This window comes from Simochromis diagramma, unplaced genomic scaffold (assembly GCF_900408965.1).
Source record: "Simochromis diagramma unplaced genomic scaffold, fSimDia1.1 OVJJ01000618.1, whole genome shotgun sequence".
Lineage (NCBI taxonomy): Eukaryota > Metazoa > Chordata > Actinopteri > Cichliformes > Cichlidae > Simochromis > Simochromis diagramma.
The window spans coordinates 3,007,111-3,033,802 of NW_024387423.1; the positions used below are offsets into that span (position 1 = coordinate 3,007,111).

The window sequence follows — 26,692 nt, forward strand, 5'->3', positions numbered from 1 at the left end:
AGGTCCACGGAGGAAAACAAAGTGGATAAACGGCTCAGTTTGACTCCAGAACTCTCACGCTCACTGCGCGAGCTTGTCTAGCTAATTAGAATTAACAGCATTAACCAGGAACCGCTCCTCTCAACCAATGGCGTCCTTCTACAGCTTATGATTATTCATGAGGCGGGGCTCGGCGCGCCAGCCCACTGGTGGAGGCTGACGGGAGGGCGGTGCCCACCGGACCTACCGCGCGGGGTGGTGCGGAACCGCGGAGTGTGTCTTGCGTAGGGCGAGATGTTGTTTTTTTGTGGCGATCTGCTGAACGTGGCATCGCTGTCCGGTCTGACACAACAGTGGGAAGCACAACCAGCCCCTCCGGTCCTCCCTGCACAGAAACCCGGGCGCACAGCAGCTGATCCCGGCGCATCACAATCCAGGAAATGCGGACTTCTGGCCCCTTCGCAACGGGATAAATGGCTGCAGCGCCAGCACTGTAGCAAGCTGGTAAATATGAACCGTGTCGGCTGTTTGTTACTTACTTTCATTTGGCTTGTGGTGCTCGTCAGAAAGAAAGCGCGAGAGAGACAGAGAGGGGAGGGGTACACGGTGTGAAGTTGACAGCTGATCCCGGCCGTATTTTATTTTATTTTTGGTGTTTATTTATTTTGAAAAGCGTGAGTGTGATATGAAGTTGAGCGATGCGTTTTGGTGATAAATGATTAAAGATGTGTTGCGTGTAGCGGACCCGAGCAGCAGAGCGAGTTTTTTCCCCCCCTTTCACCAAAGTACTGTACGCTGAAGTAGCGGCAGGGGCGCTGCACATATACAGCTGACAGCATATGCTTCATCATGCACCTTCATTCACCCCGGCTGTCCTCAATAGCTAACCGGCTGAGGAGAGCAGGAGTGGTGGGGATGGGGGGCTAGCACACGCACGCTACGCATAAACACGCGATTCACGATCAGGCCTGTGAAGTTATTTGTAATGGGCTACACCTACACTTGGCAGATTTTTGGACGATGACATCATGCTTTTGGACTCTGTTGATCTGCTTTTATATGATAGATGGGCTCAGTTAACAAAACAGTTTTTTTTTTGTTGGTCTTTTCATCTACTTGAAGTTGTGTCATTGAGTTTTAGTGTAACTCTATCTGTCTGTGTAAAATCAGAAGTTGGCATAAGGCAAAGTCATGGTTTTGCACCTCTGATGTTACTTTTACAGGAAGTGAGATATGGATAGCACTTGAAATCTGTTGTTCTGTGTAGATGAAGACCACAGCCAGCTGATGCTGTCTCGTTTTTGTTTTGTTTTGTTGTGTTTTACATAGGAGATGAGGTTCAGTACCTCATCAGTGCAAGCATTTGAAAAGGAAACAAACACAGCAGCCTCTATGCTGCAGCGTCCTTGGCGACGTCTGCCAGCTGTACTCTTTTAAGTCCCACCACAAAGATACAGTAAGATGTCACACCATAGTGGTAAAGGTGGTGTGGGGTGAAAAGGGAGAGAGGCCTATATGCAATTATTTCTTAGTGAATCAGCAGAAAGTGGCGAACTTACGGTGCTCCACTCTGGCCTGGATCAAGACCAGTTTGTGGTGTTGCTGGCTGAAGGAAGGCGCTAGCTCAGCAGGCACCTGAGGAGAGCGCCGCTCCATTTCCTTGCAGAATTCCAAGACTGTTCGCGTCGTGGAGGATTTGGTCATTGGACAAAATACCTGCTGTCAGAGATTACTGCCATTAATAGTTTTGACATGGACGGGGATAAAAGGCGAGATTCGAGGCTTTGATGTTTTCACAACAGTCGAAAGTCAGAAGGCAGCTTGTTATGGATAATTACTACGTCTTAAAGTTGGAAACGAAGGTCTTGCAGAACCTGTTTTTATATATATGTGTGTGTGTGTGTGTGTGTGTGTGTGTGTGTGTGTGTGTGTGTGTGTGTGTGTGTATATACACACAAGTCAACGGATTAGCAATGCCAGTTCACTATATAAAAAATATTCAGTGTCGTAGCTGAAGACTTGAGCAATAAGTTTGATCAGGCACAATAAGAGCAAATATAAGTGTCAGGAGTAACAGTGATTACTAAAGAACTTCGACTCTGCTCTGTCTTGGTGTCTCTCCCACTGGCACAAGTACCACTTGAGAAAACAGGCCAGTTCTGGTCAATTAATAACAGCTTATACCCCATATCCCTACTTTCACGTGCACCCACAGTCACCTGGCATACCCTCTGCAGCTCTCGCACTCTCACTCAACCTTGCAGGTGGCAACGTGTTGATTTACTGCATGAAATGCCATTGGCAGCGAGGGGTCTTGTCGAGTTCCTGCTCAGACCTTCAGATGCATCCCCTGCAGACAGCAAGGTCTGATAAGCACTGTAGCACCGGAGCAGGAAGGTCGGGGAGCATGTGTGGTTTTTTCAAAGCGAGCTTGGCAGTTTAGACTGAACCTTTAACGCGAAATGTTTCACGGACGGCGTCACACCTTTCTACAAAAATTCAAACCGAGCGTTGGCTCTGGTGCTGTTGGTGTGTGCGAGCAGGTTTAAGTCTTGTTTTCTTCGAGAGGATGTTGAGGGGTTTTATTGGGATCTTCATGGGAATAAAAGAACACATGTTGAAGATGTGTGGTAAGAGGGCACATCTTTCATCTCTCTGTGGCTGGTCACTAATCCTGTTCCTCCGAGGCACCGGAGAAGAATAGATGCACTGTAGTGCTCAGAGGCAGTAAACAGTAAACCAGGAACAAGTCTTGGATACACAAATTGCACGAATGCACACCGAGTAAAATGGAGGTCAGGAGTGCCAATCTGGCAACTTCACAAATGCCCCAGTAGCCCAATAATCCTTTTGCAGGCATTCAGTAACACTGTAATGCATTCTGAATATTAAAAAGCATTTCCTTCACTTATCTAGCCCTGTGGCCTTCTGTGTAGTGCATGACTCTGCTTTGGTGTCATTTAGGTCAGTGTGTGTGTTTGTGTTTGTTTGCAGGGGTTACAGTTGTTTATCAGTGTCTGGCCTACACTCAGCCTCCTACCCGGGCCTGTGTATTGGCTGGCCCCTTCAAATGGAGTTTCTTTGTGTTTGCCAGGCAGGGACCAGAGTCTGTGCCGTATGTGTGTTAGTGCCGCCACCTGGCCCGCTCCCAGGTGTGCTCGTCCAGGTTATACAATGATAATCTTGGACGGTGATGTCCGTGCAGGCAGTGAAGGTTCTTACAGGAAGAGAAAGCGCAACAAAGTGGTTACTCGCTCGAACACTCCCTCCGTAAGCGTTAATCATTACCCACTCGAGCACCATTGGTAGCCAAGTGGAATGTCGAGAGGTTTGCTGCACGTAATGACAATCCTTCTTCGAAAACAGGCGACAAGTTGATTACATCCTAACTCCCAACTTTTCTCGAGACCCAATAAATTGCCATTATCACCAGATTTGTATTTTCTGTTGTCGTCTTTAGGATATGCAACAATCTGTGTGTTTTCTCCTTATATCAACACGGAGGGCATTTTTGTGCACGGGGTTGTTCGCTGTCTGCAGCGGCCGGCATTTTGCAATACTTATTGTTGTAGTATGATTGTAAGCCTCTGTGCTCCACACCACAGGTATGTCTGAAAGGGGGCTCCGCCAGGATATCACTGCTGAGCTTTGTGTAATACTGGGGGTGAGGCTGATCAGTGCTTGAAAAAACACAAAAGCAAAAGTGATAACACGCACGATAAAGTTTCAGCTTTAGAGTTAGCAGTTATGTGAAAGAATTAAATCGCACTTTTTGGAGGTCAGGCATGTAATCCTCCAGTTTGGGTTTTTTTTTTTTTTTGCATCTGTTGGCTTGAAAGAAAGAGAACGCACCCAGTGTGCGTATTGATCGATGGTGCAGGCAAGTTATTATATTTCACTACCAGATATCTCCACCACTTTCCAAATCTCTCGCTTTCACTCGCCGACTCCCAAGACACCGCTCTGACCACACCCCTCAGCGTGCAATGCATCTGCACAGATTGCAATCTCCAGATGATGCCTGTTCACCGCTCTAATCTGTGTTCATTAACTGACACCTGCAAAGATAACTAGTGTTTACCTCTGCTTTAACTTCTCTGAAATCCCATTGCTGCGTCCTCAGATGCAGGCTCTCAATCTGTCTCATCTTATATCAGTCCCATGAGAGTCTGTAAACTATGCAGGCGATGCAGATACAGTGCTGAACACTTATATAGTTATATATATATATATATTTATATGTGTGTGTGCATGTCCTCATACTAGCTTTCCCTCCTCTCTTGAGAGCTGATTTCTCTCCTCTCCTCTAATGGAGTCCTTTGTCTCAGTGAGTAAGGCACTCCTGCAGGAGCAGTAAGTGAGGATTGGAGGGGATTTCTGCTCCGCAGGAGGGTAAGAGGGCTTTGGGAGGGGAGAATCCTTCCAACCCTGCCGTGGATCTGCCGAGCAAATCAAGACAGCAGGCGATGCTCCAGCACAATCCTCCCCAGCCATGTCACTGTCACTGAAGTGGGGAGGGAGGGAGAGTGCGCCGTTCTTTCTTACTTGCTGTGCCTTACATGATGTGAGCTGTGTTGGCTTACGGGGAACTCCGGGGCATGCCCTTATTTATTTATTTCTTTACATATATTTGCCATGCCCTGCAGTGTGATCCAATATATCGGTCGAACCGGTGAATACGATGCTGTATTAAAAATATAATTAAACCGAAAAATGCACATGTGGGCTGTGGGCTGCACACGTGCATCTATTTGCTGTTTCTCACAGTCTTTCTAGGCAAGCTATGCCCTGACGTTGTCAGGTAAGGTCATGCAAAGAACACCTCACTTTAGATGCTGTTAATTATGCAAGAGTGTGGTCAACTGGTGTCAGTTGGGAAGGCCATTCTCTCTTTATACTTTAAAGGTCATGAAACTCCCCACATTTTGGTGTGTTTGTTCTGTGTTAGCACCAAATAGCTCGTGTTTTTTGTGGTTTTGTGATGCTGCAGATGCTTTGTTGACATCCTGTTTGAGGTTAAAACTACCTTTATAAGTCTTCAGATTTTGCAGTTGTCGGTACACTGGCATTAAAAGGAGGCGTATTGACACACGATGTGTTTACATACACTCTGCACACTTAGATGTATTCTGTACGTGTTTGCCTGTACGATGTTTTTGCTGATGTCTCCATATTGCAGCCCCTAAGCGCGGGTGTCTGTTTCACCTAATTGAAGGTCAATATTTGCATGAGCATTCCTACAGATAACTTTCCTAGCTTGGCCTAGACAGAAGACAGAGCGACTGCTGTACTTCAATAAAATCAAAGTGCCTGTCATATTCCAGTCTAACACTGTCAGATGTATCTCTTCACGCTACATTGGTGCCGTTCCAAAGCAAAAGGTCTTTCCTTGCTTGCAATAAGTGCAGGGGATACGGGGGGTGGGAAATCTTCCTGGTTTGATTTTGTCGAACAGGTTGGATTTATTTAGGCAAGGTCTAAAATTTGCAAAGATTACAGGTTATTTTGTTAAATATGTCCAGGAACTGATTCAGAGGAACTTTTTTTTTCACTTGGATAATTCACCAACTTGTGGCAGTCTCCCTAATCTGATGTCGTTTTTTGTCAGGCTTTAAATGAAATAAATCCAGAAAAATGTAAAAACAAAACTTGTTTTTGTAGCACAGCTTTGAGTCACTGTTTTTAATAGTCAATCTAAGTCGAGTTAAGCTTTTAAAATAGCTCCATATGATCAACAAACCCATGTTTTTCACAGGCAAACAGAAAAACTATCACCCTGGCTGTCATTGTAAAATTCCACCAGTCCACAGGCCCGTGTTTTCCTGTTTATTGAGGAATTAGCGTTATTATAGGTGTGCTTCACTTTCTGGCTTGGCCTCTAAATGAGGAGGGAGCTAAACAGTGGGCTTTCTGACACTCTGATTGTCTAACTGCTTGCATTTTGTTGCCTCATTTTAGAAGCAGACGGATGCAGTTTGGCCCTGAAAACTTTGGGCTGTGACAGAAATCTGTTTGTCTTCTTAGCCTGAAATAATGTTTTAGTTTCTTGTTTGTTTTTTGTTTTTTTTAAGTTTAAATTTTAAATTTCAGGTCTCAAAACCACGTTTGCTTTTTTTAGTTGTCTGTGTGAAAAGCCTCATAAATCCTTACTGAGACGAGTTTATCCGTCAGCCTCAGAATTAACCAGAAGGCCTGGAAGTATGTGAAGGATGTCCACAACACGCCGTGGCTTTAGTGAAGTAATCTCATGACACATTTGTGACACAAGCTGAGCGGATCAGCAGGCAAAGCACGAGCCCCATTATTAGGGGATGTGTGGAAAGAAGGAAGAAAACTGTCTTTTATATTTTGGCTCTTTTTTTGTTACACAATTGTAAATATATTTCTTTCTGCACTTATCATAATGACCACGAGGTATTTGAGACACACACACGCACACGCACACAACTGTCTGTACCATGCTTCCTCTAGAAACTTCCTCACCCTGGGAGAGGATACTCCCTTCCCTCTCTCCGCCTCCTGCCAGTGCAAAACCCCAGAGCTGCTGACGCAGACTCACCCAGTGTAATTGGGAAAATAAACAGATGATAGAAAATGGAAAAAAAAAAAAAAAGCATATGGATGTTTATCCACAACTGGATGCTAAAAGTCTTGGCTTTCCCGGGAGCTAAGATGAATGAGATGTGGGTAAAGTTGGGAGGAGACCCCTCCCAAAACACAGGGCAAACTGTGGAGGCTGAAAATCCTGCAAAATAAATCTATCCATCCATTCCTTATTCGCCCCTTTTAAAGGATTTGCAGTACTATTCAGCTAGCGGCACGCAGCGGTGAAATTAAATTAACTGGGTGTTATAAGTCAAGTCATAATTAAGGATTTGCCACCATAACAAAAGCAGACGACTGCGGGAGACATGAGAGCGTTTATTTTTGGAGGGAAAAGACAGAGATTGCTGTAGGAAGCTCTTCCTAAGTCTGAGATGTTACAGTGGGTTTTATTATGTAATCCTGCTGTCCTCAACAACCTCAAACAGTCAGCAGTCCCAATGTTTGCACCCAGGTAGTCCCCCACCTCCTCCCTGTTTTTTCTCCCAGCTTTGCTCCGTCAGCACAGTGCTAGGGAGCAGCCCCAGCTTAGTCACTGCAAACGCTGTTTTGTTTTTTCTCATCAACATTCTGCAACTCTAATATGCTTAATGGTAGTGCCCTTTTCCTCTGAGGACCCCCACCTTCTCCTCCCTGTGCCTTCTATGTCAGCTTAATGACAGGTTTCCCAGCCAGGAAAGAGGCCAGAGTTAAAGGAAAAGTTGGGTCATTAAAGCAGTCTTACACCGTCACAGGGGTCCTCTGGCTCAGTTGGATTCATGCCATGTTTCAGTCTGACACCAGCTTCCACAGAGAGCGCTTGAGATGCACGGCTGGAAGCATGCGTTGAAGTAAAAGACAGAGGGAGAGTCCTTTTCTCTTTGTTTCGCCAGGCCCAGTCTCTGTTTCGCACTCTCTCAACAGCCTCCAGGTTTTAGTGGATGCTCACAGCAAATCTGAGAAGCTGATATTCACGAGCTGGAGTGGCAGGGGCTGGATTCCCACTCGCAGCCCCCTAAGTAGAGTGTCCATTACTGTGGGAGTGCCTAAATAACACAGAAGAAGGAGATCAGGAGAAACCCTAGTGAGGGTTTGGGAGAGGACGGGGGCTGGAGGGTGTAGAATGGAGAGCTGCATTCTCCACTGAGATTGTAAACCCGGACTGAAATTGCTCTGCAGGATTCGATGGTTAGGTGCATGGCGTGCACTGTCTTATGAGTGCGAGCTGTGCGTGTTGCAAGGATAGAAACTCTCTTTCACTGGTTACAGTTGTAACTATTGTTCACGGGGAGCATGGCGAAACACGTGTCATAGGTTAACTGCTGTTTTCATCAAGAAGTTGAAAACGTTTTTTTCTTCTCCTCAACTTTTTCTTCTTTCTTTCTTCCTTTTTTTTTTGCTCATGAAGCACTAAACCCAGGAGCTGTGGTTTGTTTTGTTGAGGGTACCGGTGTTTTACCCCATCAATCTATGTAATGCACAGTTTATTGCTTTTCTGTGTAACTACAGTGTTATCAGATTATCCCCAGTGCAGTTTTTCATGGTGAATAGTGTGCTGCATTGTATTCTGCCTCTCATTTGCCAAGGCCTGCTGACTGTGTGTCATCGAAACGCGCCCAAATAGCGACGTTATCATTTTAAAGCCAAAGGTTGTAAAATGCAGCAGGTTCTTCTATGGGTGGGAGTGCAGTAACACACTTTCTACTGTAACTGCTTAACACCCTGTTACTGAAACCGTCCAATTCAGCAATCTTTTTCACATTTTAGTTAAGATTTAAGTTAAGATTCATGCCGAAGCTGACAACACATGCCAAACCACAGTTGCTGTACTCACAGGCTGGGCAGGTCTGCAAACTGATTTTCATTTTTTTAATCTATCAGTTTATGTTTATGGTATCGGTACAGGAAGTGTTCTCGCTGACTTTCAATCAGTCGTCACTCGTCCACTTGTCTTTCGCTCCATCTTCTCAATCAGAGCCTCCTTGATTTCGCCGTTTTTGCAGAGAAACTGTTTTACTTCGACGGTATGCACAGTCGATGTTTTCTTTTTTTTGAGTCAGACTGCTACAGTAATGAAAGTTATCCTATCTGAGAGTCGGCAGATTCGATTTTCTGTCTTTAGATTAGATTTTCACTCTCAGTTTAGCGGCTCACTGGAGGGCACATCTTGCCATTTGTTTGAATTTTGTGGGTTCAGACTTATGACTTGCTCATCAGCTTTTTACATGGTCTCTAAACAAGTTTCCGTACTTTTAGAAAACTCTGTCTATCTGTTACCGGAGTACACGGCCCGTTTTCATCTTTTACTCTTTTCACGATGACATTAGACACTCGGGTCCAGTTCAACCAAAATAAACCTTATTTTGGTTGAAAAAAAATGCATTTAATTTAACTCTGGTGCTGTTCTCAATTCATGTGCTTTCTTTTAGTTGAAACTAGACTGGATCTGTAAAAGCTGACCATAAAAACCAATGAATCAAACATGCTCTTCATCAGGGTTTCCCTTATTTTTCAGCTTTCTAGAAAATGAACAGACTTTAGTGACTTATTGATTGTTTAGCTTGTAGTGTGAATGCAAACACTTGCACTTGTCTGTGTTACAGACTGAAAAGAAGACAGAAAATCAAGTCTGTGTTTTTTAATCTTTGTTCCATGTTCTCCTACCTCACAATATTGACACTCTGGCAAACACCGCCTTACTGCGTTATACGTAAATACTTTATTCAGCTAGAAGAGTAACCTTCACACCATGCAGTAAACCTTCAAGGCTGCATGATGACTAAAAAAAAAGTTGATCTAAATCTAATATCAAAAATAGCTCCTCCTCAAATCAAGGGCACAGATTTGTTTTGTAAATTTAGAGTTTGTTGAGTTTTCTGAGAGGTTCATCTAAAAGTGCTCTCTGGGTCCAGCAGTGTGAATTGGAGTGGTAAATAAATGGCCTGTATTTGTATAGCGCTTTTCTAGTCCCTAAGGACCCCAAAGCTCTTTACACAACCAGCCACCCATTCACACACACATTCACACACTGGTGATGGCAAGCTACATTGTAGCCACAGCCACCCTGGGGCGCACTGACAGAGGCGAGGCTGCCGGACAACTGACCACCACCAGTAGGTAACAGGTGAAGTGTCTTGCCCAAGGACACAACGACCGAGACTGTCCAAGCCGGGGCTCGAACTGGCAGCCTTCCGATTACAAGGCGAACTCCCAACTCTTGAGCCACGATCTCCCGGAATGGGGAAAATTAAATCAGACAATCTGTCCAGCGTGCATGAAAAGGCATCTCCTCCTGTCCAACTATGATATAAAAGCTTAGCATGTAAGCTTGTTACATGGAAGCCGTCCAGTTAGAGCTTTTCTTTTCCTTAGAAGAGCAGTTCAGCAGTTTGGAAACACACTTATGAGCCTTCAGTGGATATTTAAAGTCGGAGTCGTTTGTTATGGTAAAATGCTTTAGTATAATACAGACACACAGTCAGTCACAGCTCTGTCCAGTAATAAAAACCTGCCTGATTTTTAAACGGGTTAAACAAATCACTGTTTTAAGGAGATGCCTTATGAGCTTTGTGAGAGGTGCCGAAACTGAAACAGCCCATCCGACCTTCGTACCCTTTTAAGCTGATTGGCTTTAAGCTGTAGCCTCATGTTCAATGGTTAGATATGAGCGTGGTATCATGTTCCCTGAAACCGCTTTAACCGCATGTTTAGTCTGGAAGACACCTGTCAGCTTATCACGCTGAGCTTCACCTCTCAGTTAGCCTGCCATCCAATTATTGTTGAGCGTGCAGGGTTTCCCCATCATCCAGTGATGATTTTAACCACCTTATTTGCTTCATTTCTCACTGCTGTCTCTACAGTTTATGCTGCACAGAGCTTTGCTCCTTCACCTGGTCTGTGAAACTCCAAGGGGATCTCTGATTGGTTGCTATTTATAGGACTTTGTCCCTAAACACTTTGATTTAATCTGCAGGGTTGGAAAAGCCTCTGTGTTCATGCCACTAAGTATCTATGTACTTATTTAAAAGGTGGACGGTACGCAAAGCAAATGGTGCCAGGCAGCTAGTTTCTTCCAAATTCTCCGGTGGAACCGGAGTACCACATTTAAACAGGGAGATGTAAGAGTCTGAGTTTTGTGACTTGCATTGTCAAGGTGTTGTTTTCAGGTGTTGTTGTGCCTGTGTTAAACTGCAGTAAGAGTATTGGTTACGATAGCATTTAATTAATTGGTGATAGAATTGATACTTTTGCTTCGTCATGCACTCTATCATGCTCGATTCTCACAGAAAACATTCTGAGCGGTAACATAATGATCCGCTGTGTGTGTACTGAGACAGAGAAGCCTGTGAAGCCCGGCTTAGGGCAAGTTCAGAGACCGTGCTTCAACCTGGATTGGATGACAAATCAGCCGTACATAACCAGAGAAGAACTAGCAGGAAATCAATGTGTCTGTCCACCTATCCTACATCAATACAGTGTCTCATTTGCTCACCATATGCCTGTTGTTCTTGCTGTCTTTCTCTCCTTCTTGTTCTTTCCCTTTTCCCCCCTCTCATCCTCTCTCTATTTTCTCGCTCTCTCTGCAGTGTGGTTCTTTGAAAGCACACTGCAGACAGCATCTCTATTTTAAGGACACCTTTGTTTCTCTGCTTTGTATTCAAATGATCAGGCTCGCAGGCAGAAGGATGCAACTCTGGAGACGGGAGGGATGGAGGGAGAGGAGGGAGAAGAGGTGGCGAGTTGGCTTTTGGAGTCAGGTTTCCCTTAGAGTAGATCTTTACGGGCCGATAACAAATGGAGGAATGCACAGTTAATACCCCTAAAGCGGGTCACATGACCTTTGGGCTCAATTACCTCTAGTTTGGGTGGTCAGGAGAGAGAATAATGCTCATCTACAGCGCGTGTGTCACATACCGTAAACGCACAATATGACGCTTCATGAGCAGCGTGTCTTTGTAGTGATACGGCAGCGTTACCATGTGTGGCCATCCCAAACGGCCAAACTAGACTGTACATCCCAGCGTGAGTGAGTGTAGCCAGTGACACATTTCTGTCTGTCTGGGGCATTTGGTTTGCAGGAGTTTTTGCCATGGTTCATCTAAAGCGTAAACAAAGGCATCACACATAAATTCTGGATCTCTCACACACTTGTTAATAGCAAATTACCTCCGTAAAGTAGCACTCGGGTTTTGGTATTGGAATGAGAGACAAGTGCAAGTGTTTGCTCAATGCTGGCACTTTGTTTCTAAGCAGCGTGCAAGTGTTGACACACTCATCTTGACATCTTAATTCTTCCTACCACGTGTTTACAGTACAGTGAAGCTATGTTTCTTTAGCTCTCTAGGGTTTTCAGCTGGAAAGACGAGATGAACGCAAGGAAAGCAGCACGATGATTATGCACGTTTGTTCTCATTAAACCTTCAGTATATCCATATTCCATCTGTCTTGTGTTATCAGACTGGATATGATTTCATCAAGCAAAAACGACAAGCTTTCCAGTTGAAAACTTACAGTATAGTGAGATAAAAACATATCAGGGCAGGTAGATGCTTTATTTGATGCTCTGGTTTGGTTTAAATACAATCTGAATACATTTCTTTACTTTCAGCGCAACGGTGGTCAAATATTTCTGTATTTATTCATTGTGACAATTGTTTTTCACCTTGTTAGTGTGCAAGGAGTGGCAGCCTGTCCCAAGGTCTCGCCCTATGATAACTTTACCCTCCCTCGGACCTTAAATTGGATACGCTGAAGCTGGATGGACTGATGGATGTTTGTGGGCATCATTCAGTTTCCAGGTTTTGGAAAGGTGGTTTGTGGCATTTGATCGCAGATGGGGTGCAATGCTTGACAGTGTTAATGCTCACGGAGCTGGGAAAATTAAAAATCTCATCACTGTCATTCATAATTACTTAAGGGAAAAGTAAAAACTTATAACACTTTTCTGCATCTGTACATGTTCATGACTCCACACAGAAAACGTGCAGTTTGACTTTTTGTCTCGATTTCCGTGCGTGATTGACTAACTGTTTCATTCAGACCGGGGGCATTGGTCTCAAGACACAGAGGCTGAATATTGTAAATGCATTTGACAGCCTTTTAAAGTTGGTCTCAGATGGCAAATGGATCATTGAGGACAGGTTGTAGGCACTTTACGAAAACACGAAATGACCACATGCGAGAGCCTTCTCTCTCTCTCTGTCCCTGCCTTTCTCCTACGCATTTGCACATTCTGTTCTTCTCTGTCTTGTTATTCTGCGTCTCGCACTCTTTCCTTCTCTCTCCATAACACACACCTCCACTTTCAGAGAAATAAACACACAAACAGACGGGTTGTGGCACACGGCGTTTGTATATAAGCGCATCGGGTCTGGAGGCTGACGAGGCGTTGATGCGTCAGGAGAGGCTCTGTTGACAGGCCACTAATGCAGCGTGGCACCAAGCAGAATGGTCAGCAGGGCCTCGCAGTGGAGGAGGGAGAGTAAACTGTAAACCGACACTTAGACTGAATGGAGTTGTTTGTCACTGTGGGTAGCAATTACTTGGCCTGGGCTAGCTTTGAGTAAACTCCCTGATCAGAAGAATGCCCTTCTGCCAACCGAGCAACAGGAAGGTGGGGACCGAGGTTTGCTGTGTTGATACTTTCTGTAGGCCAACTGTCATGTTTGAACACACTCAGGGTGAGCGTCCACCTGTTGACTCTTCCCCCGTGTCTGTGTTTGTGTAGGCCTCAGTAAAAGCACGAGCAGCTCCAGCATGGCGGCGTGAATTAACAAAATAACCCCTTACTTAGATGTGCAGATAAAGCTTGACGCCGGGTCACGCACCAAGCAGCCAGTGCTAAGTCGTACCTGTTGCAGCTTCACACAGGATGCAGTACAGCAGCTGCAAAAAGAGGAACTAGCACCGGCTTTTCCATCGCTGGGGAGCAATCCACTTGAGTGACTTCATCGAGAAAAATAGATCGATTCAGCAAAAACAAAAGTAACCGCACCAAGGGATCGCTGTCACAAGATAAAAAATCGCTTGATGTGGGAATCTGTAAACGCAATCAGGGTGCTCTTTGACTATAGCATATTTCCCCCCTCATTGTTGGGTAATCTGAGAACTTTCTAACCTTTTTATACAGGTAACCTGCCAAGAGATTCAGGTGGATGCTTTTCACGTGCTCGTCACATGGCTTTAATACCAAGAGCTGCATCTTTGTCCCCTTTCCTTTCAATTAACTGGACACCTTCATCTCATCGCAGGTTTGCCTCGAGCCAACACTTTTCAGTTCGCACCACAACTAAGAGAGCAAATTTAAAGCAGCCAAGTGTGAACGGCGGGTACGGTGGGCTGCGTGGGAGACTGTGCACTGTGATCTTGACATCTACGCATCACTGAAACTTGTGAGCGCTGGGAGGACAGCTTTTGAAAATGTCAGTTCCTCTTTCTATATTTATCTGCTCAAGCTAACCCCTCCCTCCCTCCCTCCACAATGCTTTGTCACTCTTTTATGTCATTTGCATGCTGCAAGTTATGCATTCAGATGTGTGGCACTGAGCTGTCCGAAGACAGGTTTTGTTTCTTTTTTTCCGTTCGTTTCACTTCTGTTACAGTAACTCCCCATTCAGCTCACTGTGAAGTTGTTACATGTCAGAAGACCCTTTTTGCCTTTGAAGTGTGAGTCAAAATGATCTCAGAAGACTTTTACTAATACTGTGCAGATATATAATAACCGGGTTTAGCTGTTACACTAGAAATTGCAAATGATATATTGCCTCTATATATGGTAACACTTACCAATGAGCACCAAGCTGCTTTCCATAATCACTACCCTCTGCAGCCATGCGGACGCGATTTCCTGGTAGCTGTCCTCACAATATAAAGCTTACTTTGTCAGATATATAGACACTGGCACTTAATGATGCTACAGCAGGGTGGTAAAGAAAAAGATAATGAGTATGCTGTGCGTGGCTAAAGTTTACCTTCTTTTGTTTCTCAGAAAAGTTAGAGGAATAGCCAGCAAGAAAGGGATTTAGTATTATATTATTTAATATTTAGATTATTTGTTTAAAAAATAAAATGCAGAGGTGCTGAGTGGGAAAAAAAGGGCCATGAATGCTTTGCAGGGTCGGATATCATATCTGCTCAGGGTATGTATCGATCGGCATTAACAAAAGACTTGCATGTTCAACTCCATTAGCTGGCCGCTTGGTTCCCTTTCTGTAACTGCTCATTATAAGATCAATGGGGTTTTTTGATACTTTGGATTTGTAAATTTGGCTTTGCTACACTATATGGACAAAAGTACAGCTATTAATCTTTGAAGTCAGGTGTTTTCAGTCCCATCACCACTGAGTGTCTTTACAAACATTTGTGAAAGGATAGGTCAATCTAAAGAGCTCATTGGATTCAATTCAGTTCATTGGTGGCATAAAACTGATCATTTTCTTCAAGTTTTCTTTAGATGTTGAAATGATTACAGTGTCGTCTGCATACCTCAGGTTATTAATGAGGCGCCACTGACCACAATTCCTGGCTTCATTCAATCTTGCACATGATGTGCTCGCTGTACAGAGAAAATAGGCCAGGTGGCAGCACACACCCTTGCCGTACACCTCTTCTGATGTTGACAAATTCTCCAATTTCATTGTTGCTTCTGATTGCCGGACTTTGTTCCTAGTAAAGCTTCTCCATAATTCTGAGGTCTTTTCCATCATCGTTCAAAGCTAATAATAACTTGATCAAATGTTTATGGCTTCACATAATCAAAACACAAGTACAGATCTTTTTGGACTTGAGTTGCTATTTCTGCAAGAGTTCTCAATATTTATATAGCGTTTGTTGTTCTTTTGCCATCGTCCAGAGCTCCTCTGGCATTAACATCAGAACAGAAACTGAGTGCAGGGAGCTTCATGGCGTGACTTTCATGCTCCTATAGATGGAGCAGCACTTCTGTCAATACAGTTTATTTCCTTAATCCTGTTGAATGCCAACAAGCAGGTACCCTCGGGAAAAACGTGTCCAAAATAGTTATGCTGACAGTTTGTTTTAGATTTATGGATATTTTTCATCGATCAGATATTTATTGATTTAAACCACACATTTATTTTGCTGCTTCAGGCTACATTAGCAGCCACTGGTGGAAGGCACACAAATCTCCAACTGAACTCTTAGTGTAGATGCAAACTGTTTGATTGGCCCATCGTCTGGAAAATAGTACCAAATGTGCTAAAATGTAGCAATTTCACGTTTTCAGAAAGTGCCTACAACCTGACCTCGACATCCGAATAATATCGCATCAGCATCTTAGTTTGCGATGGATGGATGGACATTTAGAAATGGATGTTGCATTTTAAACTTTGGGTATCACATTAACTGCTGGAGCCTTTGCATGTGGAGTTTCTCCAGGTACAGTTTCCTTTGCTTCCCTCCAGCTTAATGACATGCAGGTTACTTTCGCTGCATGCAGCCCTGAATGTCAGAGCAGTGAACAGGGCAGGCAGCAGATTATCATCACAAAGCATGTATAACATTATTTAACTCAGGTTAATTGAAGATTCTAAATCGGCCATACGCGTGGATGTAAGCCTGAATGACTGTGCTGCTCTATAATGAGCCAGTGTTCGTTGCCCAGGAGGTACCCAACCCCTGGCCCATCAGCTGGGAAAGGCTTTAACTCCCCTGCCACCTTAGTGGGATAAGCAGTTCAGAGAATGGATGCATGTTTACACTAAGCCAAGGGATTGTCCAGCAATCCTTTTTCCTTTTAAAATGACTCCATTTGACCTCAGCTGAGCAGTGCTCACTGTTTTTTGGAGTCCTACAGTCAGGAGTATAACCTGACGTGTGGCCTGTCAGAGATATTGCTGTGATTAAACTTGTCATACTAAGTTTATATTCTGAAGTGGAGGCTGAGCATGAAACAGTGACACAGTCAGAGTGTATTTTTTTGATTAATGACCAGATTTAGTGGTTTAGTTCTCAAAAGGCACTCTTCTTCTTTGTTTTGTTTTTTTGTCTTCCAAATATAAACAAACAGGTAGATCAACACCGAGCCACTGCAGCTTTTGTAGACTAGGTACGCTCCCTCTTTAAATGACTCTTATTTCTATCATAATACCACAGCTTTATGGACAGAGGGGTTCAGTTTACTGGAAGACCACAAGTCTGAAATAATCTGCCCATGGAACAGAGAGAACCCTCTCTACATACTACCGTGTTTGCCCACTTTACTGCCTATGTCTGCAGTTTATGAGGTGAAAGTCCAAAAATATGCCATCTGTATGGTTGTCTGTAAATGCGCAAACCACTCATTTGGTCTAAATTATAGTCTGCGGCTGATTCAAAACGGCACAGTGTTTCTTATAATACAATGTTTGCATTTTAGGTGTTTCTTGTCCCTGCATTATGTTATATATGAAGGTGTCTGCAGTACACATGAAGCTGCCTCGTGTGACCGTACCACAGGGGAGCCTTTGTTTCCATTTACTGTAAATGAGCGCAGCTTTGCATACTGTAAGTCTTGCTTGCTTTGGGCCCGTGGGTAGTATACGGTTACCATTTATTATAGCCTAATGAAAGCTTTATGTCCCACCTTCACAGTTGCTGCACTTCCCATTTTAATTTACTTTTCAAAATATGATCTGTCCTGTTCTCCTTAAGCCATCCTAGCTTTCTTTCTTGCTCCAAATCCGACTGTTTATCTGCTGCTCGTTCCCTGGCCTCACTAATCATTAGGTCTGCGTAAAGCGACTTCCCTGTCAATCACTGCCATAGTGGCAGTTTTGTTCCCGGGCGTCAGCCTCCACCCCCGACATCCCCACCTTCCCGTCAGAAGTCTTCAGTCTTAGGAACAGAGGACAAAGGGATGACGGATGGGTGAAGGTCCCTCACAGGGAAGTACAGTATAGAAGGTGCGTGCTGTAAATGGTGACAATGAGCACATTCAGGGAGACACAATACAGTGCCTCGGCCAGCAGCCTGTGAGAGTAGCCCAGCATCAGGCTAGCACAGTCCCCCTGCAGCAGTCAGCCGCACAGAGCCAGGGGTAATCACCAAGTCCTGAACAAAACTGCTATTGAATGCGACCAAATAAAACAAGAGAGGAAACACGAACCAGAGGAGGAAGAATGGGGAGACATGTGGACAATCCAGCCGTGGTGCATGTGGAAGAGGTGACGTAAGCAAAAAAAAACGTGAAGAGGGGAATAAAAAGATGGTGTGTGGCAGAGAAGGTTGAAAAGAGAAGCATAAAAAGAAATATGGAGAGCAATTAGAGCTGGAGACAATCATCTTTTTCCAGGCGGTGAATCCCAACCAGGTCAGCACGTGTTGCTGGCCTGCATGGATCCATGTTCTCTCTGCCTGCCTTCTGATCAGCGGGCCAGCCATCCGCTCGTTCTGTGTGCCGGCTCGACGCCGTGCGAGTGTGTTTATTTTAGAGTGTGTGACTCACACTTCCTGTGCTCTGCCAGTGAGGCAAAGCTCTGTGGAACAGCAGGACCTCCGTTCATTCTAAATTCTCTCTTTCTCTTTCTGTTTCTCTCTCCCTCGTGTTGCACTGCTGATAGGCCTAGCCCGAGTTCTGCGTAATGCGGGGGCTTGCTTGAATGGATGCCACTCTGGAATTCATTTACAGATGCGGCACAGTGGCACTCTGGCTGGAACTGGAAGGTTTACGTAAACGAGACACGTCCATGTCAGCAAAAGATTTGTCACTTAGGAACGAAGGCTGCTGCTGTGGCACAGTTGCCACTAAAATAAGATAAGTTTGTAGATAAGGAGGCGATAATTGCAAGGAATCGCCTCCAGGGTTCTGCGTTGCAGGGGAAAACCCCGTGCAAGACCTGTTTGTAATCCTGTCTGTCGCGGTGTGCCACAGCCGCGCAATGTGACGAGTTAAAGAAACGGCAGCCGACGATCCTGTCCTGATCGTGTAAGCCGGAGGGTTTTGGTTTCACTGTGACGGTTCTGTTGGCACTAAGAAATGTGGCAATTAATGATGTTACTGCAATGAGGCGATTTTTTTTTTTCAGATGCTCTGTGAGTGTGAGTCGCCTTTACTTTCTTCTCGCCACATCTTTTTCCTCCTCCCTTTGCATTTGTACAGTGGAAACATTCATTTAGTGTCTTTCTCGCTCCCTCTTTCTCTATCTCTCCTTTTTTGCTTCACCCCAAGCCTCTCCCTCTCTCCCTCTCTCCCTCTCTCTCTCTCCGTCTCTCACTGCAATACACCCACTCAAACAGTCATATCCGCTCTCACTCTCTGGCTCTCCCAGCTTGTCTCACAGTGCCTGTGAAGCGTCTCTAAGGGGGAAGACCAGACTGCTCTGTCAGGTAATCTAAACTCTGTCTGTTTCTTTCCCTCTCACGCTCTCTCTCTTTCTCTATTTGCACCCCACTCACCCTATCCTTTTCTTCCAGCCTTCCTCTCCTATTTTGATCCATCTAATCCATTTAGTCTTCCTCGTTTCACCTTCTCTTTCCCTCATCATTACTTTAGTGTACTTGTTAGCCACAACAAACAGGCTAGTTAGTTATTAAGAGTCACATTGTTGGTTATTGTGTTTGAAATATTTTTTTATTGAAATTTAAAAGTTTAGTTTCTTATTTTTGAGTAGTCAATAACCAGAAGAGTATTTTTTTTTTTTAGTTGAAGGATTCAAGTAGTTGTCAATAAGTCTTTTTCTGTGGTTAAAGGACATTAATGTTTCTCATTAAGCAAATTACAGTATGCAGACATTACGATACAACTTACAGATTTAGTTAATGTCAGAGTCTCCCTCACCATCTGAGTCTCTGAGGAAGTTTTGTGGAAAAGTGGATGTAAGTGTAGGTTGTCGCCAATTAAAGGTGAAGACTTCTGAGTCAAATTCTGGGTTATAATTCAAACTAAGTCGCTACAAAAGAAACAGATGATTTAAATCCGAGAAGATGTCAGCCATAAATAAAACAATGCAAACCTGGCAGCCTGCAATTAAGCCCAAGTTGTAGTCAGTTAATTGCTGTGGTTGATTTTTGTGAGCAGAGCGGCAGATTTTGTGCTGCCAGAGATGTAATTCAAACACGGAGGTGTGCATTACCCAGCTGAGCTCTCCCTTGTTTGATTTAAAGACCGGTATTGACCTGCAGTTCGCTGGCTTGTGTTTAATCAAAATGAACACGGCGACAGTTTGTGAACTGCCAGTCTTGTTGAAGCCCTGCGAAATCCTTCTTTACACCCAGAGGTACGGCAATCCCAGCGCGTCCCGCAAAGAGCTCAGCGAGGGAGGGAGGGAGTGAGTGAGTGAGGACTCTGGTATGTGGTGTTTTGTCAGACAGCGTTCTCCTTACCACGCGGCTGACAGCGCTGATATCGCTTGGCGAGTGTGATTTTCAGCATCCGTGGGGTTTTTCCCCCCCTCTTGTCTATCAAATCAAACTATTCCTGCCTACGTTTCAGACTATTGTAGCATTTTGGGTCCAAGTTTGATCGACAGTTTTTGGCGATGATGGCAAGGGTATTAGGACTTTTCTCATTTTCCAGTTACCTTACAATTTTAGGAATGCAGTAAAACGTCTGTGAATGCTGAAAATGATCAATTATTGGTTCAAGCTGTCACTAAAAAGAGGTGGGTCAGGGGTGGGAGGGGTGGAGTTAGATGTCAAGGGTCATGCCAACTTCTCAGTGCGTGCACAGGCCAAGCAGTACCTCTCCTCACTTCCTGCTGCCAGTGTGCGTCTGTAGTCAGAGAGGATGCTGGGAGATAAATTTAGACCTCCAGCTCCCTCTCCATCTGCCATTGCTCAGAGTAGGCTGGTTTCCATGGGAACCTGCACCAGGCTGCTGCCAGTAAGAAAGAATGGGATGGGGTGAGATCTGTGTGTTTGTGTGTTTGAAGGGTATGACAGCAGATTTTTTTTAGACAGCACGTAAAAAGGTTTATTAGTTATCAGAGTGCAAAGTATTCCTATGCATTAATCTTATCCGTCATAACCAGCTACATGAATATGTCAGTCTCGATGAGGATATGACGAAGGAACACAAAACCCTCCTCGTGGGTCAAGTTTGAACTTTTGACAAAGCTCCTGTGGTGGTTATTGAGCTAAGTGACGGATATACTGAAAGTCAGAATGAAAGTTAGTTGCGTTGTTGTACATGTTAATCGAAACCAGTACAGGAAAAAAAAAAGTAATTAACGGCCAAAGATATTATTTTGCAGTTATTTAATGTTAATTGAAAGACAAGTTATCTGAAATAATGTTTTTCTCTGGAATTTTATCATTTACTTATATATAGATAAAAAAAGGTAAAGCTGCAATGTGTAACCACAGCTAAGTACATGCATTTTCTGGTGAGGGTTTTACAGTTTTAGAAGTATAACTGCTGGGCAGAGATGATGAGTGGAGACAGGGTGTGACGGTGTGTGACAGCACGTGGGTGTGTGTGTGTGTGTGTGTGTGTAAGAGATGGAGTGTGAGCTCTTCCGTGTGTCAGGGCTCCCTTGGGTACCTGCAGTAACGTCTGTTTCTGCTGACAAAGCCCCTTTTGCACGTACACACACGCGCACGCACACACTCTGCACTCGCTGCTCACTCATTCTGCCCTCTCGTCTTTTTGAGCTGGTTGGTTATCGCATTTTTGGAGCAGATATAAAAAACTAGTTCACGCCACAAATCTCTGAATGCACCATAAGGCTGCTACAATGGTTCAGGACAGATGAAATCTTTTTTTTTTTTCGGGGGGTGGGGTTTGATCTGACATCACCGATAAAAAGAATATAACACTGTATGACAGCTGCGCTGGCAACTTCCTGCTCGCACCTCAGTCTAGAAATAGAGCAAAGATCGACCTTGCTTCACCCTCATCAGTATGATACAAGGTCTTAATGTGATCTTTTTTTTTTGTTAAGTACACTAGTGTATGTATTAGGATCATGAGGAAGGAAAACCCCTCATCAAACTACAGGAGGATCGGTTGATGGGGGTAGGTCACCTCGGGGCGCTGCGGCTGATTGGTCGGTCAGATCTGTCAGAGTGGATTTGGGGCTACTAAGTATTATAAGGTATTGCTGTGAGGAGGCTAGTGCTGTTCACTGTATGTACTCTGTAAGCGGAAGAGTGTGTGTGTGTGTGTGTGTGTGTGTGTGTGTGTGTGTGTGTGTGTTAGGGTTTAATGTCACCTAGACTTTTGCATTCCTTTCCCTCGTCTTCCTGGGAAGGCCTTAACTGTGTGCTTCCCCATTCAAACCTGGCAGTCTAGACTGCCATGAATAATGTAAGCAGTGCTCTTCCCAACCTTAAAGCCTTCTAATTGCCCTGTTTAAGGGCTGCATCAACAGCTATGCTTGGGATCATTAAAATTACACCCTGATAGCCGACTACATGAAGAGAGACATTTATTACGGCAGGGTTAAGGAAGGCTATTTGTCTGCTTTTTTCATGCTCAGTGCACAGAATCGTCCTTCTACACACTTTCTTTTTAACTGTCTGTCTGGCTACATTTTTCCTTGTCCTTTTCTTTCTCTCTTTTCTTTAACCCACTATATTTGTTTGTCATTTTTCTTTTCTTAAGCGTGTCGGTATTTACCCTTCAGTCTGTCAACTCTTCATTTCCTCACAATCTAACTCATCTTAATTTAGGCCTGGGGAGTAATGTGTCCCCATGCCTTAACACAGAAAAGCTATTGCTGAACCCTAGACAAAGTCCTCGCGTAAAACTGAGAATATGGAAGCCAGAAAAGTGAAGATGGAGAATTTTAATGCTGTTTTGGTTTGTTATGTCGTGTAATTGCTGAGTGTTGATGGTGAAAGTCTGCTGTAATCAAAGCACTAGTCTGCTTAGAGAAACACACACTGTACAGATAGATGATGGGCCCTTAGCAGATGTGTGGAAACGTGGAAATGGAGCTGAGAATCTGGCGAGCTTTTTTTCCAGGAGGAAGAGTGATTCACTTTCTTTTTATTCCACTTTAAACTGGCTCTAATGAAGGCTGACTGTGCTGTGTTTTTCTAGACATATGGAGAGAGTAAAAGCGTAGCTCGTTATAAAGAACTGTCATTGCTGCCTTGCCACCCCTTGCACCTTAAGCCGCAGTCTTCTGCAGGGTCTGTTTATTCAGCCACTGGATCACTGATTCAGTCTTTTCTCTCTTCCTCATTCCTCAGCTCTCTCCTTCCTAGTACTTTATATGCATGTATAATAGGAAATAGGTACATTTTCACCCCCTTTCAGTCGGTATCTGTGCGGCGCATTAGGTGCATGCTGTCTGCACTGTTGCAGAGGTCTGCAGCTGTGAAGTGAACACACGTGGTGTTCTCCTTCAATGAGCACTGAAGCGCAGATTCCGACACAGGGAGCTGTAAGTACTATCAGCGTCTTAGATGGTGACTGATACTCCTGACGTGACTGTGCTGGGACTGTAAGCAGTTGGGCACGGCTGCTCAGCAATAATGTTATGATTGACCCAATCCATTCCTACAGTGTGTTTTGATTGGCTTTGGTACAAGAATCCCGTGTCTTGAGTTGAGATGGAGTGCAGGCTTGGCAGTAAGTGGGGAAATATTGCAGTACATACATCTTGATAAAATATGAAATTTCATCATAGCCTCATCTCTGACTCTCTGATGAGCTATACTTGGCTCCTCATAAACACAGCTTTTTAGTAGTGTAAGTGTGAAAGTGTAAGTGTGAAAGAGCAGATGAAAGGTCTTACAGGACCGTGTCACTGTAGACTCTGTGCGAAGACACTACTCATAAACACTGCACCCTGGTGGCAGTGTAGTGCGAGAGGCTAACACTGACACCCAGCTGCTGTCAAGTTCTTCTTCTCCACTAGAACACAACCCCCTTCATTTACACCCTTGAGCTTCGGTGCCAGATCAGATATGCATGGACTATATTTCGAACATTTGTTTTGACTCTTTGCCCTGACACTGCGGTCTCCTTTTCTGGTGCCTGTAGTTTGGATGTTGACTTTCTGGCCCCGGGCTCCTCAGACTCCTGCCAAGTAAGCAGGCCGTCAGTTAGATATGATTGTGATTCCACTGTTTGGAGTAGAAGTCTTAATTTCTAATTTGTCACAGTCTAAGGAAATCAAGAGCTGTGCACACACCTTGGGGTTGTGTGCATACATCAGATGAGCACGTGCTCAGTTTCCCATGTAGAACAGCTTGACCTTGCATTTTAATATAGATTTGCAGTACAAACTATCTTAATAAGAGTTTAAGTGAGGACAGATGAGAGCAATAACTTATTGATGCACTTACCTTGTCAGTGTCGTCATGACAACACTGACCCCATTCAGTAGCAAGAAAGGTAGCCCAATTTCTCATAATATGATATGTGGAAGTATATTTTAATATGACATTTGCTAATAAGACACTAATGATTTTGACCTTCCCCTTTATCGGTGTAACTCTTTTGGTTTTTAAAAGCACACTAAGTCTTCCTCACAGGGCCCACTGTGTTTTCTGTTTCTAAATATGATCTGTTGATTTCTTACTTTTGACTGCAGTCAAAACAGCAGGACCTTAATTGCTACTTTGTCTTGTTTTGTTGGTTTTATTTAGAGGAACTTTGCTGGAAAGTGAAGAAGGGAAATGTTATGTTTACAGTATTTTCACATGGACCTTTTTTGAAAGAAATCTGCTTGATGATTGATTAATTTTCCTTTTTCTCATTCAGTGCTTTCATTGCTTCCTTTGCTTTTTCTGTTTCTCTAGACCCATTTAAAAGACGAACAACTAACAGTCTTGCCAACGAACGAAGAAGATGCAAAAAAGACCTTGGGAGGACTTTTAAAATGGCTGAGGCTAGATAGAAGCAGAGCTGCTTTGAACGGAGAAATGATCCATGTTTACCTGCATCCATGCGGCTCCAGGGCACCTTTTAATGATGCCTCATTTTGTCCTCTTGCATAACTTTTGGCCCACTCTGAAAAAGGTGCTCCATTTTGATTTACAACTTAGTCTGTCAATGTTCCTATGCCTCTGACCTCTCTGCTGCCATGCGGTTAGACCAATGAGGCTCCGAGAGCCTTTCGTTACGAGTCTGTGAGGTCTCCTCCCCACTCTATGGAGGCTGAGCCCAGCCATCCGGCTGATGGGGAGCGCTCTGGAAGGCAAGCGCAGCAGCATGTGACATCTGAATCTTCATTGGGCTCTTGTCCACCTCAGCAACCCCAGCAGCCTTCTAATCCTCGTCCTGTACACAGAGCCTTGGGCCGCCTACAAAACCGCCAACCCAAGCGCACTGACCTGCTTCGGTTACAGCAGCAGCAAGCAGTAGCATGGCAGCGTTCAGATACCCCAGGTCCCTCAGGAGGCAGCTTCTTCTCTACAAGCTCCTCGTCAACCTTATCCCTCCCCTCTACGTCCTCCACCCAGGGTGAGCATGCTCACGGCGTTCCAACTCACTCCAGTCAACAGGGCCTAGAAGGGGTTAGCTCACCTAGGAAAGGGGAGAAGAAACCACAAAAACCAGGGAAATATGTGTGCACTTACTGTGGCCGTCCATGTGCCAAGCCAAGCGTTCTTCAGAAACACATACGATCGCATACAGGAGAAAGACCCTACCCATGTGCGCCCTGTGGGTTTTCCTTTAAGACCAAGAGCAACTTATACAAACACCGCAAGTCCCATGCCCATCGTATTAAAGCGGGTCTGGCATCCAGTCGAGATGAGCCCAGTTTGAGTGGTGCAGAAGGCAGTGGCGCTGGAGAAGACCCTGAGGAACACACAGAGGGAGAAAGCACTGAGTCTGAGGACGAGACAGGCCAGCACAGGAAATCCTCTAAAGAGATGCTGGGGCAGCATAGGAAAGGAGGTAAGGAGCGCCTGAGAAGCTCAGAGGAGAGCCAGAGGCCTGAAGACTCCCACGCTGTCAAGCAAAGACTTGCACTGAGGCTTAGTGAGAGAAAACGTGGGCCCATGGCTTCTCCAGATGACCCACCCTCTTCCCTCTCCACATCATCTTCTTCTATTGGGCCTGGCAGTAAAGGCAGCACAGAGTCGGGCTACTTCTCCGGATCAGGCAGTACTGACATATGCCAAGTTAGCCCTCCTAGTTCCAGTGCCAAAACCTACGCAGAAATTATTTTAGGGAAATATGGAAGGCTGGGAGGGCAGCAGCGGAGTCCCCACCAGCAGCAGCCTCATCCCTCACATTCCTCATCCTCAGGAACCGAGGAGAAGAACATCTCCTTCGCCGTACCCAAAACCCAAGTAATAGAACACATTACCAAGCTCATCACTATCAATGAAGCAGTAGTAGACACGAGTGAGATTGACAGCGTTAAGCCTCGACGCTCCTCCCTGTCACGGAAGAGCAGCATGGAGTCACCCAAATTTACTGCCCCCAAAGACCCCTATGCCTTTGATCCCAAAGGAGAAGCCGCAGGCCCCAGTGGTTTGAGGCACATCCATAATCCTGACGCTGATCCACCGGGTACGCAGGACCAGTCAGCAGTGCCTCTGCTTAGAAGCCACTCAATGCCAATATCAACCAGCCAAGGAGAGCCCTTTGCCTCTGGCACCATGTCACCCAGAGGTTACCGCCTCTGCCAATCTTTTGATGAGCAGCAAGCAGTGGTCGCAGAGATGAGGATCGGCCATGCGCAGCGTATGCTCAAGCGCCAGCCTGCCATAGAGGTTCCCCTGGGAGCCGAGTCAATGTTGGAGGAGCCCAGTCCCACCACATCCTCCTCCTCCTCAACAAGAGGCACCGAACTACCCAGACAGCCACAGCAACAACAACAACAGCAAAAGAGTCCCGCCGTGTTTGAATGTGGAACATGTGGGGCCCGCTTTCAAGAGACTGAAGTCTTCGAGGCCCACAGAAGCATCTGCCCAGGGCAGGAGCAAGAGAGCAGGGATGCAAGCAAAGCGTGCAGTGTAGATCGCCCGCTGATGATGCACCATAAGTTTCGAGCGTTAGCCATGGCTGTGAGGAAGCGGAGGAAAGAGGAGAGTCTGGAGGAGGATCCTCCCAGTCCTGGATCTGTAGCTGTGTCCGGCAGCTCTGGAGGCCTCATTCCAGTACCACGCAGACCAGAGCAGAAGCAGGCCCTCTCAGGTTTGTCTCTCATACATATAAAATCATTATGTTAAGTTGCATAATCGATACAGCTATTCTCTTGAAGACCTTTTCTATGCCATTTTAGCA

General features: G+C 44.9%; 1 protein-coding gene across 4 annotated transcripts in view; it reads left to right on the top strand.

The window, feature by feature from the left end:
• Positions 1–211: 211 nt before the first annotated feature.
• The window catches only part of LOC120722014 (transcription factor HIVEP3), a 38,312-nt gene continuing 11,831 nt past the window's right edge, over positions 212–26,692 (top strand). Inside the window, exons 1-3 of one of the 4 annotated variants that reach the window (XM_040012717.1) lie at positions 212–483; positions 4,265–4,371; positions 24,253–26,602. In XM_040012717.1, the coding sequence (XP_039868651.1) occupies positions 24,604–26,602 (1,999 nt within the window). In that variant the 5' untranslated portion in view covers positions 212–483; positions 4,265–4,371; positions 24,253–24,603. Of the gene's footprint in view, positions 484–4,264; positions 4,372–13,811; positions 13,983–14,232; positions 18,886–24,252; positions 26,603–26,692 lie in introns of those variants that run through there. The other 3 variants (XM_040012715.1, XM_040012714.1, XM_040012716.1) reach the window with 3 other exon arrangements.